The sequence below is a fragment of the Mugil cephalus genome, chromosome 3, assembly GCF_022458985.1.
Source record: "Mugil cephalus isolate CIBA_MC_2020 chromosome 3, CIBA_Mcephalus_1.1, whole genome shotgun sequence".
NCBI classification, from domain to species: Eukaryota; Metazoa; Chordata; class Actinopteri; order Mugiliformes; family Mugilidae; genus Mugil; species Mugil cephalus.
The window spans coordinates 25,083,610-25,102,500 of NC_061772.1; the positions used below are offsets into that span (position 1 = coordinate 25,083,610).

The window sequence follows — 18,891 nt, forward strand, 5'->3', positions numbered from 1 at the left end:
ATACGAGGAGAGGCAGGCAGGTGGGAAACGAAGGGGCAGAGCGAGGGGGATGTTAATGTGGGAAAGGAGGCCGTTCCCTCTCCAAGGGTGAAAAGCCTTCCTCCTGTTGTCGAAGATTATCAGGTTGCAGGCTGAGAGGAGGCAATGTGGTAAAAGAGCAAGCTTCAGAAACTTATCTGGGGAATGAAGAATTATTCACTTTGGATGGACATGGGCTCAGTCACACTGTAGCGTTTTCGCTGTAAGCGCGTTATTTGTCTGCGGTCTATCGGAGACGCACTTACTCGGGCAATTTCACTGTCACCACTTCCGTTCGAACACACTTGTCACCCACATCCTCTTCTACTACTACTACTGTTTTGCCGTGGGTTTGGGGGGTACAGCGCTAACCGCTGAGAAATCAAACCACCTTCTCATAATCCAATATAAATGGAAATGCAATCAAACTGAAGCTGACCGTGCTAAAAATCTCTCAAGCCCCCGACATTAAAAAGGCGAGTCGCTGCCCCGGTGCATTTCACTCCCGCTGGAAATCCTTTCATGTGAGATCCAATCATAATCTAAGATTGTTTTGTAGTACGCTGGATAATTGAGACAACATCCGACTGGAGACGGCCTCCATCTGTCTCGGAGGCCGTTTGAAGCTTTAGATTTCCCTCTGATCACAGCGCCGACAGTATTGCGCCAACTGCGTCGCTGAATAAACAAGACAAACAAGATGTCATCAAGCTAGCCCTGCCAGCTTTTGCACTTTCACTTTCTTTGGTTTCACTTGAGGGACTAAAATCGAACAACACCAACATGCTTCAGCTTGCACATTAAGTGTTTAATACAATACCAAGAGTCAACTCTATAACCATTTTGAATCTGTTGTCGTCGGAAACTGATTAAAACTGCATCTTTGGCTCAGCTCATGTGTGATTTGTGTCCGTTTACTTCCTACATATAAACTGCTAAAAGGATTTTTATCAGCTTACCCCTTTCAAGTAATAACACTGACAAAAAGCTGACCACGTAATCCGCAGCATCAAGATTTGCACACATAAAAGCTGCGTATTTATTGAGTTTTAATAACTCACAGTAAGTTCAACCAAAGGCCTAAAATATTTTGTTGGCAGGGACCAGGAGAAAAATTACATTCGATATGAAATGGGCTACCCAACTATCACAGTTTATCTGATTGAAAATCAATCCCATTATTATCTGGACACCGTCAGCCCCCAGAACACGTTCAACAGCTTCACTTTCAGTTCCTCCCTGGCGGATAGGTTTCCATATTACCCGCCGTTAATTATTCATCTATGCTCGCTTGGCGCCTCAGTTGGAAAATAATGAAAACCCTTCGGACTGGTGACACAGAATAACACGGCGACCTCTCCGCTGAACCCCCGGTGCATTGTCCATTCGTCTCCCACTGTTGCAAGGGTGAAACTGGAGCCGAGGCGGAGTTCATTTCTTCCACGTGTAAAACTTCCCTCTCGCACAGGTCCGCAAACGGCCTGGACAGCCCAGTGTGCGCAGTGCTTCAAGAGCTAGGTACAGTCCCCTTTGTAATGTGCAAAATGATATCTCTGCAGTGTAACCATCTCTGTTACAGGGGGAAGAGATTGTCTTACTCTCTGGATTTGCTTCAAAGAGCACGACAAATGAGCTGGAGCTGGACTTGTGGCGCTTGCGCATGTCCAGAAGAGGAGTCCCGGAGCAAGAAAGACATGATATCGGACGTCTCGATCCGATTACCACGTCATCGGTCAAAAAGAGCTGTTACTCCTTAGAAAATCTTTACTCATGAATGAAACCAAAGACCCCTGAGACAAAGTTTCTTTTAGTTGAAATTGAAAACAACACACGTCTCCTACATACTAACAGTATTATGTTTATTTTGTCAGCATCCATTAAACAAATCTTCATTTTTCAGCATCCATTAAACAAATCTTCACAACATATACAGTCGATATGTCCTTGAACTCATGTCAGTTTTTCTTGCATTTTTGCATGATTCGCAAGCCCTTTGAATTAGTTCAGTACGTCCCGGCGAGGAGGACACTTCAGGAAGCACTCTGGATTGTTGCGGAAAGTGGAGGGATCATGGACAAGCACACTGTGGGAGAGAGAAAAGGAGAAATATTAAAAATCAATCTTTAAAAAAGGACTCATTTCTGAATTGTATACAACGCATTGTAGCAGCAGGAAAAACTGTTGAAAGTTGTGGCTGGCAACCGTTTCTGTTAGTTAATAATGCAAGAGACGAGGTACAGAAACATGCACAAATGTTCTCGTATCCAATTCAATGCTTTGCTCTCGCCATATTCATCTCACGAATGTTGGATGTGTCGTTACAAGTGTTTACCTGTAAACCAGACGCATCAATCCCGCGCCCTGGGTGGCTGGTAGTACTGCTGCGTTGGTCTCGTGCGTCTTGGTTGCCCATCTCCCCCACGGCGAAACTCTAATGAACTGTCATAGTAACCATCATCTTCCTCCTGCCAACGTGCATTTGATAGTTTTGTGATGTGTTACTGTGAGCAATCAGAACAAATGTCATTCATATATCGCCACCTCACTTTGAATGCAGTTCAACAAGATGCTTTCGCTCAGAATGTGCGCCCATTAAGTTCTGGTCTTAATGAATAATTGTTTTCTTTCTTCTTACCAACACATCGGGTGACACAGGTTTGATGTTATGCAGGAGGACCTCTTCACAGTTTCCATAATCACTAAATACAACCACAGCCGTGGAGCCTGACGGATGCACAGCATCTATTCTGGCATGGTAAAACTTCACGCACGCGTACCCAGACAGAAACAAGAAGAAATCTTATTATTTTAAAATTAATATTAAGTTACAGATCACAGGCTTTATTACTAGACAGACATACCTTTCCATCTTCCCAGTACAGAGCCAAGCACCGGTCTCCAGGTTTCCAACCACGTTCCACGCCGTGACCTTTCTCGGATCCTCGCGGCCCTTGACCTTTGCCTTGTCCCGGCCTTCTTTTAGGACCCGGGTTGTTGGTGGGGGTGTTCCGCCTGGGGGGAGGCTCCCGGCTGGGCGGACAGGACGAGCTCGGCTTGATGGGCCCAGTCCTTTTGTGTTCCACCACATCTCCGTTCTGGAAATGAGCGGGATCGCCCGTCGTTATCCGGGAACCCTGCGGCAACCCCGCTTCCTGCGAAGCCTCCGAGCTTCCTCCCCTCGATTTGAAGTTCGCCTGCCCGCCGTCCCTCTGTCGATCGAAGTGATCCGAGTTCGGCCGATCAACCTTCCCCTTCCTCCTGCCGTTGTTGAATTCTTCATTTCTCTCCGTGCGTTTATGACTTCCTCTCCCGTCCGCTTCGCTCCCCGCAGAATTACCCACTCTGGACGTGGGCGCGCCATCTTTCACCCCTCTCCTCTGAGGCGGCCCGGACGCGTTCCCACCGGCGTCCCCGTTTCTGGGTCGCTGGTGGTAAGACCCGCTGAACTCCATCGGCTGCTGAGGTTCTTTTGAATGCGTGAAAGTAGCCGCGAAGGGCGAAGGAAAAGCCTGCTCGTCTCGCACGTCTCTCCTGTCATTCTGCGACCTGTCCGGTGCCCCTCGCGACCACCTCTCCTGGCCCTTCCACTGCTGGGACTGGGCCGACGGTTGGGAGGTTGCGGGGTTGGAGAGAGGCTCCTGGCCGGGTTTGGGGAAATCCGTGTCCCTGTGGAAGCGAGGCGGCCTGTCGTTCCTTTGCTGCCTGTGATCATTATGCGAGGAGAACTTGGACTGAGGCGAGTCTTTGGTGAAATAGTCTGAGTGGGAGAAATTGGCTCTGTTCTCGTGATGTCTCTGTGGTGCCTGGCTCTTTGGCTCTGGGAAAACAAACCGAAGGAAAAAAACTAAACAAAACAAGTGTAATTGCTGCATCTGTCTTCCACTTCAATGCTGAGTTAAGGCATTTAGAGAAAACGACATCATTCCCTACAGCTCAGAACATCCATTTGCCTGAATCTAATCATGATTTTGCTAATGCTGGAGCACCGTTAGCAATTTGTACATTCTTACCAAACAAATGGCTTGAAAACAGCACACAACCGTATCTAAAACCTTTAAAATGTGTTTGTTTTTTTTCCACGGAGCACCTGGTGCCACATTTTTCAGGGCGAAATGGAGACCAGTTCACCCACCATCAATGGAAAAAACTCCCATCTTGGATTCCAGAAAGTCAAACAGAGTGCTCGGGCCAGATGGCCTTCCCCCGGCTCCCTCCTCCTCGTCTTGATTTCTGGACCTGCCTCTTCCCTTTCCTCTGCCTGAGCGAAAAAACAAAACAAAATAAGATTACGCGGACAAAGTTACGAACAGTTTGATCAATGTGTACATCTCTCAGCCTCGGGAGTCTGCATCTTAAATATGTGGCCTTATGTGTCTTGGCTCGCGTTCGCTATGAACCTGAACCCAAGAGAAGTACATATTTTACTCTTGATAAATGTGAGCAATCATCTGAGCTGACTCTGAATATACAGGTATAAAGCAGCAATAAGACCTCGGAAAAACAGTCCTTCATTTTTTTTTTTTTTTCTTCCTCTTTCTCGTTCGTAGTTGCCGTACAAGTGAGACTCGATAAGTCTTAAGTTGCTGAGAGATGATTTTCAGCACGGAAACAAATACAGAACAGTGACTGGGTAAAGTGGAATATCCATCTGAAACCTTATGCTGCGCTTGGGAGAGTCATAAGCGGTAAAGTGGGCATGCAGCGCTTTGAAAAAGAACTGAAACAAGTCATCTGCCACTGTGGACCTTTAACTTGGCTCTTAGCGGTTTCCAACGCCTTTAAAGGACCTCCACATCGCTCTGCCGTCCTCGCGCTTATTCTGCTCACTTCAAAAGCGTTCGATGTGGGTGTGTACGAACCTCTGGGTGGCGGCTTGTTATATTCGGGCGCCGCGGGTCTGCTACCAGAGGATCCAGTCAGTAGGCTGTTTAGTGCCACTTCAAGGTTGTTATTATTATCCATCAAAGCCTGTCGAGCAGCCTCTCTGTTGAAGCCCATCTCCATGATGTCTCTGAGAGCACGTTCGTCCACCTACCGACCGAGCATAACGCAAGACAGAACAAAAGGTATAAATAAAGGAAAAGGGGAGGAAATTTACAAGGAGAAAGGGAAATGACATTCCTACAAGGGCTATAACAACAGTAAATGAAGGACTTCTCAGTTACAGTTCAATCTGACAGAACAGTGGACTGGACGGACGTAAAGTTGTGTTTAACGTTGGATTACCGTGCATTTAACTCTCCAGACCTTTTAGTAACGTATTCCTGCACCAAACCCAATTATATCCTATTCCATCCTATTTATGTGTTCGACCACAGCTGAATTATTTCAGGGTAGGGAGCGGCAACGCGCGACACAAAGCGAGACAAATGGACTGCCACTTGATTGGAAAACCTGACCGGGCTGCCAATTGATTTACATTTCTACAGTATCATAATCGATGCCTAACCCAGCCTCTCAACCATGAAATAAGACTCTAATCCAGGCCAAAGGAACCACAGAAGGACCACAGAACAGGTTCCAACCTTGAAATTGCTTGGTTACAGTGAATGAAGGCTTCGGTAATGTGGTGAAGCCATTATTTCAACACAAACTATATATATATATATTTTTTTTTTCTTCTTTCATGGGTTTGGATCGTGCTCGTCTTCTCACCAGCTCTCTGTAGTTTCCATCTTGTCTGCTTTCTGGCCTTTCGACTCTGTCTTCCCGTCTCCTCTGCTGGTACGAGTCTCGGCCCCGGTAGGACGAAGCAGCGTTGGATAAATTACCGCCGGCGTTTCCTCCGCCGCCGAAAGTACGTGGGCCCTGATGAACAAGAAGAAGAAGAAGAAAAAAAGAACATTAGAATCAATACAGCAGCAGGGTTGAGAAAAAAACATGAGAACTTTGTAGTTGACAATGTAATTATGGCTTTTAATTTGAAGAGTTACTCGAACGCCAAAGGCAATTAAGGTTAAGGTGAAAGCCAATAAACGGCGTGTATTTTTAACTGCAGACCAAATTAAGTGGCTTGTGCGAAAATTGCAATTGATTAGAGACACGGCTAAATTTGTCAGCGCTGCAAAAAAAATATATTGTTCAACGATGAGAGGCAGTGTGCACCGTAGGAAACCTAAGGATATTACCACAACTCAACTATAATACAGTTAAACGTATTTTTTTCTGAGACAAAAGACAAAGGAAAGAGGAAAAAATCGCAGGTCTTTTGCATTAAAATAATTAAATGTACTCTGGTTGGAGTGGACGTGACACATACCTCTTTAGTCTTGGCGATTTCTGCGATAGCAGCCGTCCGCTGCTTTTCAAACTCGTCATTCTCATCGGCACTTTTGACCACAGCGTGTATCTGAAGGGTCTTCCTCTGGTCCAGGTCTCTGCTGTCCACTTCATCCTTCCTGGCACACTTCTGCATGGAGAGGAAGAACAGACCCTGTTCAGTCAAGTATGCGAAAGAAATCAATGTACTGGACAATTTCCACAAGAGTAGTGGTGCTACTCTAAAGCCCTGTCCACATTTAAAGTGTTTTATTCATCGGACAATTGGTCGCCAGCGGACGTTCCGGGCTTTGGTTGCCTTGGTAACTTCTTATATATTTCCTGCCCGTGTTTCAGAGTTAAAATAAGCAAGTCTCCATTGGTAAAGGTTTGGACTGAAATCCTAAACCTAAATCCTAAACCTGCTTCCCAGCTCATTGCAAATGTTTTGACACTTAACTGTGAACAGTTTCGAAAACACACCGACGGTGACCTGCTAAGAAAGGGATGGAAACCCGAGACATCCTGTGGCTCCTCCGTGAGTCGAGTGTTGATTGTGTCAGAGACGTTGGCCACGGTCGGGAGCAGGGAGCTTTGTTTTTTGAGCAGGCTCAGTTTCTGCTTGTTGCAAAACTTAAACCGATGACCTGTTGGAGCTTTAAAGGGTGAGGGTGGGCGATTTACTCAGTATCGATCGGACCTAGTATCGCAGATAGGATACTTTTTTACTTCGAATGTCGTGATCACTGAATGACTTTGTAACTTTGCCTTTAGTTAGTTTATTATAATTATAATAAAACACAGTCCAATAAATCTGTTTCTATTAATTACAATATAAAATAATTTAACAGTTTAAAATTTAAATATTTCCCCTATTACTACACATAATTGTTTTAGAAAAAAGTCATTAGCGCAAAATAAGACAAAAGAACAATTTAACAAAAATGTAAATATAACAATGTAAATAACACAACAACAATGGAACATAAAGTCAGTAACAAATTCAGCTAAGCAAATAAATCTATAAATTGCTCAGAGAGGGAAATGATGGCTCATTCATTTTCCACCAAAGATGTGGGTCTGCATCCCGTGTAATTATCTTCTCTTCTGAGCACTGACACATTTCAGTAACGGCATCAGCGCCATCTGTGCGATGCTGCTGTGATGCTAGGATCTGAGTGTCAAACATATCCATATCCCACCTTTAACTGCAGGAGGGGATGGAGAAGCTCCTGCAGACTTGGAGAGAAGCTGCACTCGCATGAACTCTGTGAGGAATAATTTACTGGACGTACAGAAGAGAAACTGTAAGAAAAGTATCGATCTCACCAAGCTAGCATTGCTCCGATACCGATACTCGCCTTGGTATCGATACTATCTATATTCAGAATGATACCGGCCCAATTAAAAGGAGGAAAGGCACCAGGAGTACTGTGCCAAATGTCATTGATATTCAGATGCATGTTCATGAAGGATATTATAATTAGTCCGAGAGAAAACACTGCTATACAGATAGCCTGGCCTGCAAGGCTTCCACCAGTATTCCAACTCATTACAAGAGAAAGCTTTGAAATCTAAAAGGTAATGTCGGATTTCAGAGAAAATGTCCCTTTTGTTGGGGATAATTCAGAGACCTCACGCTGGACATCTCGCTACTTTTTTTAAACTCGGTAAAAAGCTGCTCCCAAAGTTAAATTAATGTGTGCAGATTAGCCAAACTAACCGAGCCCATTACACGGGAGAGAGATGATTCCGGGGAGGACACACAGATAAAGCTAAACCCATACATTTCATTCAATTAGTTTATACTACAATTACTGCTACTGTTGCAAAACCAAAACTTGATGGTACTTTTGCTCTTGATTATACCAAACACTGGTGTTGCGTTATGTGATGATTTTTTTTGAGATTTTTAAGGGTGAACCTCTGCTGGGTCCACGCTGTGACGGGGACATTTGGAGCATCTTAATCGTTGCTGTCTGCTCCACAAACGTTTAATCTTCTCTCACCTGTAATGCAATTTTAATACAAATGCAACATTTACGCGACTGCGCTGGCGGGCGGCCACCGAACGGGCAGCCGTTTGTGTGGTCCGACTACAAAGCAGAATTAAAATTCGGTCACACATTTTAAAGATTCATGAAGACACGGTAGTTCAGAAAAGATCAGAGAGAACACTGCCAAGAGAGGGACACTCTCGGAGCCAGACCTGGGTTCGGCCCTTTGCATTCATTTATGAGGTTATTGTTATTCAACAGTACCTGACTTCCTTTAAATCCCAACTGAAATCGCTTTTCAAATGTACATTTTTATTATTAAGTTTCTTATTTTTTATTCCTGTTTCCAATCTCTTGTTTTCTTCCCGTGTTCATATCAGAAAAAAATACTTTTTTTTACCATTTGAGATTAGAAAATGCAACCATTCCACAATGAACATTTTTTCCTCACCTGACCAAATGGCACAAACGGAGGGGGTCCACCTTCTGCTCCAATGTTACTCCTGCTGTGTTTGGCCAGACTCTGCCAGGATGAAGGAGAAAAACGGAACGGGCGCTTAAAAATGCGAGGCGGGCCAGTGATTTCTGAAACGATTACTAAAATATGAATTCCACATTTTCTTTTTTTTTTTTTTTTTTTCCCCCCAGGCAAAGCTGCAGAGCCATCATTAAGATGTCGCCCCTCACCCTTTGTAGTGCCCATCTCTCCACCATGTGATCCACCTCGCCTCCGAGGACGGAGATTTTAGCGTCGTCGAGTATCAGAAACCCATTTTTGACCTGGACTGTCCCGAGAAGCTTCACTTTTGTTCCGGGGGGAGTATTAAGACTGGAAAAAAACAAAACAGAAAAATTGAAAATGTTAGAAATATGAGCGAGAAACGGTGCTTTGTGTGTGTATTGTTAAACAGATCCACGGATAATACATTAAAAATGCAAAAAAAAAAAAAAAAAAAAAAAAAAGCGCCCCACAACCTGCTGCCTTACCCATACCACTTTATAAATGACATGGAGCCGTGCCAGAGGATGGGTGGCAAGGCTTGGAGAGACTATTAATAATCCCTGCTGCTCACCCATCCTCATGGTAAATTAAAAGCCCCTCTATCTCATCAGGCCTGATAAGGCCTCTGCCTCTCTCATTAGGAAAGCACAGGGACTTAGTGGGATTTCCAGCTACTGATGCCGGATGCCAAAGCAACAATTAGGGACTTCTCTCCAAACCTCTGGGATAGATGGTGTTCTCATGATAGCGGCGAACCCAGACACCAGCCATCCTCCGTTCAATCACGCGCGCCGTCCGGCCTCAGTCACTGTTGCTATTTAATTCTTAATTGTCCTCTCGCTATACTACACCACTGTTTCCCACATTAAACATCCCTGTAATCCATGTCATCCTTCTTTGCCACTCACACTTTCATAAGAAACACTGACCGCTGCTGTTGGCAGCCCGTGTGTGTTTGTGAGTGTGTGTGTGTGTGTGTGTGTTTGTGCGACGCTCATAAAGAGGGGATTTGTTCTGTTCTCTCCTCTCTTCCCATCAGGAAGTCAAGGCCCACATTCTGGCCACTCCACCTGTACAGACTGGCTAGTCACCATGGCAGCAGTCGCCAAGGCCACCGTTGCTCGGATGGAGATGTAATTAAGGCCGGGGAGTGTTAGATCAGCTGCCACCACGTGGAAATTGCAGATAAAGGGGAAAATTCTGACATGTGGTGGGGTGGGAGTGTTGACAGGGAGACGAAGGAGGGAGGGTGTGCGCACGATCTTACAGATACACTTTGAACATGTGACGGAAGTGGCTAAATTTACTCCGGTTTTGCGTACATGTAGACACGGCGGGAACATTTATGCAACATAGTTCGAAATGGAATGAAACTCGTGCGTACCTGATCTTAGACAGATGTTTAAACTCCAATCCGATGCAGGTGGTGTGACCATCTGTCATCTGTAGGCGCAGCATTCGCGGTGCGCCCTGGGACTCTTCATGGTCTTTTGGAGCCGAGACGTTTCTCACCTTCTGCACCTGGAGAACACACGGACCCTCCAACTGCCCGTGTGCAAGGGACGACAATAACAAACATTTGTGGTCAACTTGGCACAACGCGGGGGAGGATTGCAACAATACAGGAAAAGAAAGAAATTCTAGGAAATTCAATAGATACAATAAAAAAAAAAAAAGATACCACTATGAGAATAACACTATTATCTGAATGCAGTGCAATGTTATTTTGAAGCATCCACTTTATTTTTATGTATATCTTTTTACATAGATTGCATAGAGCAGTAACTTTAATGTAATATACTCTAATATATTGCCAGCATCACACTCTGAGCCTCGAGGGAACGTGAAGTGAGTACAGTGAAAATTACATGTTCTAATATTTGGATTTATTTTTTTTTTTATCAGAGGCAAAGAAAAAAAAAATGTGATCCTCATTTATCAGTGTGTTGGGGCCATCTAGTGGCATCTTTGAGAACTGCACATCAGATGTTCACTTGGATCTGCACTGAACTGTCCGTCCGCTCGAAACAAAGCAGTGGATTGTAGTGCATCGTCCCCACCTTGGTTTCGTAACATTGAAGCATTGAAATGGCAGAATTTATTGACGTCCCACTCACCTTCTCAGTTCTGCCACTGTTGATGTCAGACGGGAGAAATTTTCTCCCGATGGGCCGAAGATCGCTCTGCAAAGGATAACGATGCTCAGTTAGAATTAGGAAACAAAACACTGCAATCATAATAAAATGAAATAAAGATAATGTAGAAGACAAGGATTCGTGTGTGTATGTGCATTATTAGGAAAATTAGTAGATGCAATACCAACATAGACCTACAGTGTAAAATATATGGTGAAACATAAGGCCATGTGTCTGTTATCTATCCCCACTTAGAATCTGTCTTTACAGCAGCTGACAATACCTCTAAACAAAGGTCTTTATTTCACCAGTAAAACTAACACAAAGTGTTACTGACTCTCTATATTATACAGTTAAATTATGCAGGAGATATGGTTACAGCTGCATAAAATCGTTCAGTAGTATTTGTAAATTGAAGGTATTAAAAGATCTACCTCAAATTTACCACATACTGGTTAAAGCAGGAGCACAGTTCTATGTCCAAGTGCAGTTTGAGAACTTTTGGCAGCACTCCAGGGCCAAACCTTAAAGGTCAAGGCTTCTGCAGTAAATGAAGCTACAATAGTACATTTTCAGGACAGGGCAATTTCTTTGTCCTTTCGTCCAACGCTATGTAGCACTGTTAACGGTCCTTTCTGTTCATTTTATTTAGTCATTCATCTACCTTGCTGAACACATGCTTTTCACTCTTTTTAAAGCACATGATTAATGATATCAACAGCTACTGATAATGGCCGCAACTTGCTATGACTCAATGCTCATAATGTGCGTTTCGAGTGTGACTTCAGACGGTAGGCAGAGAGTGGAGTGGACTGACAGATCAAAGAGGAGAAGGGGGTGATGCGCAACATGATCTTTAGGAGGTGGGATGAGATGGACAGAGTCATTGCCAATAATGAGTTACACATCGATACTAATTAGGAACCGGCTAATATCATTTTCAAAGATGTTTACCTCCACTGGGGCGTACAGTGGATTCACGTGCCAGGAATGAATGCTGATATAACAGCGCTGCTCTAAATCTTAGACTCCTAAAGGTTATAGTATTCAGAATTTCTTTGAAATAACTGAGAGAACTGTTGATTCAATAGTGAGTTCAATTTGAAGGCTGTGTTCTGCATTAATCGCACCAACATATGTCTCAGACATATATTTGGGTTTAATTGAATGCAGTGCAACAGCAACACAAGCTACATCCTACAAAATGATCACAAAGTCGAATCAACACCTTTCTTCACCCGTTTCGACATAAACTGATCGTAACAGTCGTAGAGCTAAGAAAGCCAGTTTAAAATGTGCACTGTTTCAGAATTCAATACAATTAGCACATATGGTGACTGAGCATCTAAAGAGCAATGTGCACTTTTTTTAATAGTTGTTTGCTACATGCCTGAGGTGTGGAAGAACTTTACTCTGGAAAAATTAAAGTCAGTCAGGCAGTAATTTTTAAATTATGCACCGTGAATGTTCCACAAGGTGGTAGAAGGAGAATGACAGCACCGAACAACAATAAACACTGAATACTGCATTTAAAAGGAGAGACAAATGTCCCTGAGACAGCGTCAAGGCGAGAAATATTTCATAGAGGGTTACAGAGTTTATGGTGTTGGATGACAAGGCCACTTCTGTTGTAGAGAACACAGACTTGCACTGTCTGCTCGCTTCATTAACATTGATAGCACTACTTATTGGACTGAACACAGTTACACAATGCACACACAAATCTCCATAGGAGGAAATTTTGTTTATTTAAGATCGTATCAGCCGATGCTGAATATTAAAAGATCGGGTGCAAACAAAATCTTGATCCATTGCCAAACATAGTATCTGCTTTCTGATACACAAACACAAGACAGACTGCAGTTAAATGTACTTGAAAAATGTGCAAAATTAAAAACTCACATCAAGCGCAATACGAATAATGTCACTGTGCGTTACTGTCTCAGCTGATCCTTTCAGCTCTGCTATGCCTTCATCGCTGAGGTACCTGTAAGGCGAAAAACAAGCAGGAGGGGACAGATGATGAAGTTGGAAGAGGTTTCGAGCAGATCTGGGCACAACAATGAGCATCTACACAACAGTTACACGACTGTCATACGAGAACACAAAGCTTAAACACTGAAACGTATGTGGATTAGTTTTCCTAAAGGTTAAGGTTGAGTCAAGCCCTCAGAATAAGTGGCTGGATTAATTTATGTGCAGGACAACGACCTCGGGAGCAACGCTAACCGCCGAAGGATGACGGCGAATGCATATTACATTACTAATTGGGTTTGATATTATTAGCCTGGGGAGACATTCAGCCAGACTCCAGAAAGGGATCATCCCCATTAATAACACTGCTTGAAGGAGGTCATGTTTACACCTATGTCCTGAAGATGGATAAGAGCCCTGCTATATACCGGCTCGCCAGTTCATTAGGTACACTAGTGAAAACAAATGCACCCCGATATAACAGTCCTACACTCATTGTTAGCTTCATGAAAGTCAACTGTGTGCACTTTTGAGGATGTAGATCATAGTATTATGTACCGACACTGGATTTTGTAATATTTTGCAAACCCCACTGTAGTCAACAGGCAAATGACAGAAACTAATTTGTGTTTAATTCTATACACTTCAACAGCACCCCCAACTACGTCCACTAAAGTGATCACAGGGATGAATCACCAGCTGTCTGTTAGCTGCTTTAGCATGAACAGAAGATAAGATTATAAGAAATGTGTTTATTTATCCCATCATAGAGAAATTCACGTTGTTTAGCAGCAGCGGTAAACAAACATCCAACACTCACACAAACAGTGCACATATAGGTGGACTATGCATGGGAAAAAGTATGAAAGATATATTACAAACAAGGTCGAACACAAATATGATATTAAAACATTTTAGCATACTTCTATATACACACATGAACATTAGAACAGTCATAAACGGGATTTGGAGCAAGACTGTTAATATAACAATGCATTCTGTCTCACTGGTGTACCTAATGTTTTGGCAAATGTGTGTAGACTCTGCTAGGAAGCCTTGAAAACCACAGCAAGTTTTTTTTCTAATCTTTTGAGCCCGTCCGTGTATGTGGCATACGGAGCTATTAGTGCTAAAGCTAAACGTCACATCAACCTACGTTATAATAATATGCTAAGTGTCTGTTAGCAAGTTAGCGCCATTTATCCCTTGGGAGGTTTCGTTTTTTGCTTCGAAAAACCTCAATGGCGTCGCCGTGTGCTACATAATCTAAAATGTTCTGGTGTACTTTGTAAATGTTCGTGTTCCGGCATAACCCAGAGGATAGCGTTGCTAAGCAAACGCCAATCTGGCACCTGAGTAGGTTATCTAGCTGTCTGACATTAGCTGCGATGCTACCTACCAGCCCTCTTTCACCAGGGAATCTGTCAAATCGGTCATTTTAATCCAGGCTGCAGATGTGAGAAATAACGACACAAAGCAGGTTTAAAGTGAGCACACTTGAATGACGACGACTATCTGGTTCTGTCCCACATATTCTCCAGATAACAAAGCTACTCGCTAATGTGAGCGATGAACGACCCTCACGTAAACACGTCAACGAGCGAGACGCGCTGTACTAGTACGGGGTGCGAAGAGGGCCAAAACAAAACGCGCTCCTTCTTTTTCCGTTTAATGGCGGGTGGCACCAGTGTTAGAAGTGCAATACCGCCACCTATGTGCTGGAGTTTGACCCAGAGTCGACTACCCTCTTATATCCTTTCATCTTAAATTCTCTTGATCAGTCCCGTCTCTCTTAAATACTTAAAGAGATTCCCACTGTCTTTAGTTAAAACATTTTTAAGGCTAATTTCTTCTTCTCCATATTTACTCCAGATTTACTCTTCACTTCGACCTTTCTCAAATGTATTTATGACAATTAAGAATAACATTCTCCACTGACTCTTGAACATTATACTGCTCACATAACCCTGATGGATGTTTATTGATTAAATGTAGCGTCTTGTTCAGTCCTGTTACTTGTTAAAGGGATACTGGGCTTACTTTGTATAGATTTGTAGTTTGTGTCTACTTGTCTGTTCTTTTGAGTTTCATTTGGTTTGATCAAACCAGTATTAAGTCTATTGTGTTAGTCCAGTTACTCCTATTTGTGCTGCTGGGAGGTTGTTTATGTAGTTGTCTATAGTTATATTACATATATTCCCGTTCACTTGAACATCAAGTCATAAACCTCACAAACAGAACCCCTGTTGACGCTGCGTTTTAGTGCAAATGTCTCTGCTTTCATGTGTGTGTGTGTTTTTTTTATGGTTTTGAATTTATAAAGTCTTATCAGCACATATGTTCAGCTTGACTGGCAGCTGTACTCCTCACCTCACCTCTCGCATCAGCTGAAAACTGAAATAAAATAATAATAATAGTGGAATATGATTGTCATGCAACACAACATCTGAGCAATGATTTCTGCAAATCTTCAACTCATGATTCTCAGTTCACTTGATTCAACTTTAATTACACTTTGAGAAGAAATTTACATTTATTTATTTGCTCTCAGTAAATAATTAGCTGGTGCACTGCTTTTGAAATCACAGAATACATTGTAGATTAATACTGAAGGCATCAAATCTATAGTCGGACTATTCACTGTAGTATATAGTGTACCAGTCCTATCTCAGTACAACACAAGTGATGGTGTCAGACACCATAAAGGAGACAAATTCCTCAACCTGATTCTTAACCAGGCTCAGCTTGTTTGACCTCCTGAGACCTGAGCTTTTATTTGGTATGCATTTTGAATTCCTCCAAGGTAAGGTATTTGAGATTAATTAAAAACTAACTAACTGAACAGGACGTAGTAGTTTTTGAAAAACAATGTCCTCATGTGTGGACCCTGGGATTATTTCATTACTTTTCTTATAAAGAAGTCACCAATGTGTAACAAAATATAAAACTGTTTATTTTAATACCTGAACATGGCTGAGCAAAGACAGAATTGCAGGCAATGAAGTCCCAACGTCCTCAAATGAGTACCTCCTTATTAGAAAAAATTGCTAATTTGTTAAATTTGTGCATCATAACCAGAAACGTTAATAAGCATAAATAAATAAGCTTGAATCTTTGCTACCACTAGGCTAAAGTGTCCACTAATGAGGACAATGGGTTTAAATGAAGCAGAATAAGCTGCAAAAAAACCCAAAAAAAAACAAACAAAAAAAAAACTAAAACTTAACGTCCCCATTTGAGTGAAAATTGTTCCAGGTGACTAGCTCATGAAGCTACTCATCTCTGTCAAAACTAAAGGTGGCTACTTTGTTCAACCTGAAATATAACTCCTTGTTTACTACACACTTCCCTATGTGTTCCATCATAATTTTGAAGTCTTAGTATTAATCTATAGTGTAGAAATTAATAAAAACACGTAAAACCCACTAAATCAGCAGGTTTTGACCAGATAAATACACACATATGCTTTACGGCTGCATATTTGCCTCTCAGCTCCTTGTGCTTCTATGTGAAACTTTGATTTCCAGCACAAACACAGCATTTCTTTTCTGGAGAGGACATAAAGTAATCCACAAATGAAAATGTCACTGGTCAATCATTGATATGAAGTAAACCCTCTGATGCGTTTTATGTCTAGCTGGTGCTACTGGCCCACTGTTTGCATGGAGATAAACAGACAGTGTAAAGAAAGGAGTGGAATTTGCCTGAACGTTTTATCATAAAGGCCGAGTTCCCTTTTCTGTGGGTTTTTTCTTTCTCACAGGGAGGCTCATCCTCTGCACACGCCTTGTCTGTCAGTACCACTTTGTTAATGAGTCCTTGAGTTGGTATGAGGCTGTTACCTAACAGTAAAGAAATGAACCAACTTATCCACACAGTTTCATCTGCTTGTCACAATCATGAGGCCTGGATCGGTGTTTACTGTAATATCTACTTTGATTGGACCAATTTCATTGGTGATGAGCTTTGGAGCCGGGAACACCAAAGTCAATATGAATTTTTATCAGTTCATTATATCTGCACTAGCTGGTATGGTACGATGGTAATTGCTCTGTGAAACTTTCATTCATCTGTTATAATGGTGAGTATTAACTTTTCCTTTTTTATCAAAGATTATTCCAATATACATTTGAAATATTTATATCATGTATAATATAAAACCAGAATTTTATCCTCATTTACTAACTACAGGAACAAAACCTCTTTATGTGAATGAACCAATGGACTGGTTCAGAGCTTTGAGGTACTGCAGGGAGAACTTGAAAGACCTGGTCTACCCACGGTTTAATGAGGTTTATCTGTTGATTCCAAGTGGAAGTCAAGCGTGGATCGGGTGGCTCTGATATCCTCACATTTCCTGGAATGGTGGCAGCGGGTCATCATTCAAATAGTGGGATGACGTTCCAAAAACATTTGGCTATAGGAACAGGTTGTGTGGTGCTGCAGATTTGCAGAGATCAGGAAAATGGAGTCTACTGAGCTGTGACGAAAAACTACCACTTGTAGTTTTTTGAATCCTGTGAAAGGAACCACCCATAAAAAAAAGTATAAAAAGTTACAGGTTTCTAATCACAAATTTAACACCGCTAAACTCACAGTGTTTAAGAGGCGGATGAAGGCGGAAGATCCCTCTGTGTATGATATTCATATGTGGCTGATTTATGGAACTTTGAACCTTCATCTGCTCCATGTAACTAAAGTATGTTAGGACAACATGTTTCATTAGAATTAGTCATTTTGTTTAAAAAGGAACACAACATAGTGGGACTATTTTTATTCTATTATTCTATTCTGTTGTGTTTCTTAGACCCAGGAGAAACCTAATAACAAAGGAGTGACCCTGACATGAAGAGAGCAGCCTGATGGGGAAGTCTTCTAAAATTTGAATACAATTTTACTTCTGTTTAATTCCAAATGGAATTGCCCTTTAAGGGATTAATACAGTTTAAATTGTTTACTGTTGGTTCATGATAGATAGACAGACAAAGTGAAGAGAGAAGTGGCAGGGGAACGAAGGAAGATCAAAACCTGAAGTAGTAACAAACATCATATGAGAAGATAGAAGTTTTCCATAATATATTATCTTGTGAAACACTGGATTTGAGCACCACACCAGATTTCTTCCCCAAAGTTTTCTGCCTGTCCGTGGACGCATGAGCCAGTTGCCTTACGTGGTACCTGCCTTAGGTGAAGGCAACACTGTACTGTGTTTGTAGAACAACAACTGTGACCTGACACCTTAAAGGTTTCTTTCTTTTTAAGGGGCAGTCAGTTTTACTTTGATATGCGGGGATGGCATAAACCTGACTACACAAAATGCTGCAAAATAAATTCTACATATACTTTTTGGTACGTTTCCTGGACGGCAAACACACAGGTCACTGAAAGGTACTGTAAAACACAAAGTACAGAGACACCTATTTAACAGCACTGTTTCAAACTAGATTTATATATGTAATCTGTTATGCATGAGCATGTTTCAACATGTAAGATACATAGACATACTGCGTCCTCCAGATGTGAAAAGTGCTTGCATTCTTTCTGATGGCTGGCTTCCTCCCTGTTGCTAATAAACAGATAGCATGTTGCCAAATTTTATTCTGTTATTTTTCTGTTTGTGAACCATGTATAGATCTTTGTTCACATTGTGCTACTAAATATTACATTTTAAGTAATTTCCTCTCCTTTCCACTAGGTGGTGGTGTTTCATAGTGAAGGGACAACGAGTGCAGTTCCATTGACTTCACTCTGAAGCAAACTGTATCTGTTAGATGTTGATGACAGAACACATTCTCAACCCATAGCTCTTTATATTAGAAAGAGCTAATTAGACCCCATAGTTATCTTTTTTTTATCATTAGATTTATCTCTCATATCACATCACATCAACCCATTATTAAAATTCCATCAGATTGTAGTTGCCTAAAGTATTAAATACTAGTATGCAGTCTAATGACTTTTATCTCTTTAAGAATCGTATGTGTTTTTGTGGTTTACTAGTGGTTTG

The 18,891-nt window shown here is 42.1% G+C and overlaps 1 protein-coding gene across 2 annotated transcripts; it reads right to left on the bottom strand.

The window, feature by feature from the left end:
• Nucleotides 1–1,856: 1,856 nt before the first annotated feature.
• On the bottom strand, nt 1,857–14,507 carry tdrd3 (tudor domain containing 3). Of its 2 annotated transcripts, none has more exons than XR_007112493.1 (14): nt 14,284–14,507; nt 12,813–12,897; nt 10,893–10,958; nt 10,160–10,320; nt 8,961–9,102; nt 8,725–8,796; nt 6,278–6,427; nt 5,674–5,826; nt 4,878–5,049; nt 4,151–4,276; nt 2,880–3,835; nt 2,654–2,779; nt 2,351–2,519; nt 1,857–2,101 (listed from the first exon to the last, which is right to left on the bottom strand). XR_007112493.1 is itself a non-coding variant. In XM_047581469.1 (14 exons), exons 1-13 carry the CDS (start codon nt 14,319–14,321, stop codon nt 2,367–2,369), a joined length of 2,364 nt encoding a protein of 787 aa, XP_047437425.1. In that variant the 5' UTR covers nt 14,322–14,506; the 3' UTR covers nt 1,857–2,101; nt 2,351–2,366. The 2 variants fall into 2 exon arrangements, 1 of the variants encoding a protein (XP_047437425.1); XM_047581469.1 differs by having other exon boundaries at nt 2,351–2,483; nt 14,284–14,506.
• Nucleotides 14,508–18,891: the final 4,384 nt, after the last annotated feature.

Bases quoted from the DNA above. Each gene is read 5' to 3' on its own strand.
- tdrd3 (XM_047581469.1), bottom strand. From the start codon at position 14,321: ATGACCGATTTGACAGATTCCCTGGTGAAAGAGGGCTG. The intron at 10,321-10,892 runs GTGAGTGGGACG...GCACACGGGCAG, and splicing joins ACAGTGGCAGAACTGAGAAG to TTGGAGGGTCCGTGTGTTCT. The intron at 5,050-5,673 runs GTGAGAAGACGA...CTCGGTCGGTAG, and splicing joins ATGGAAACTACAGAGAGCTG to GTGGACGAACGTGCTCTCAG.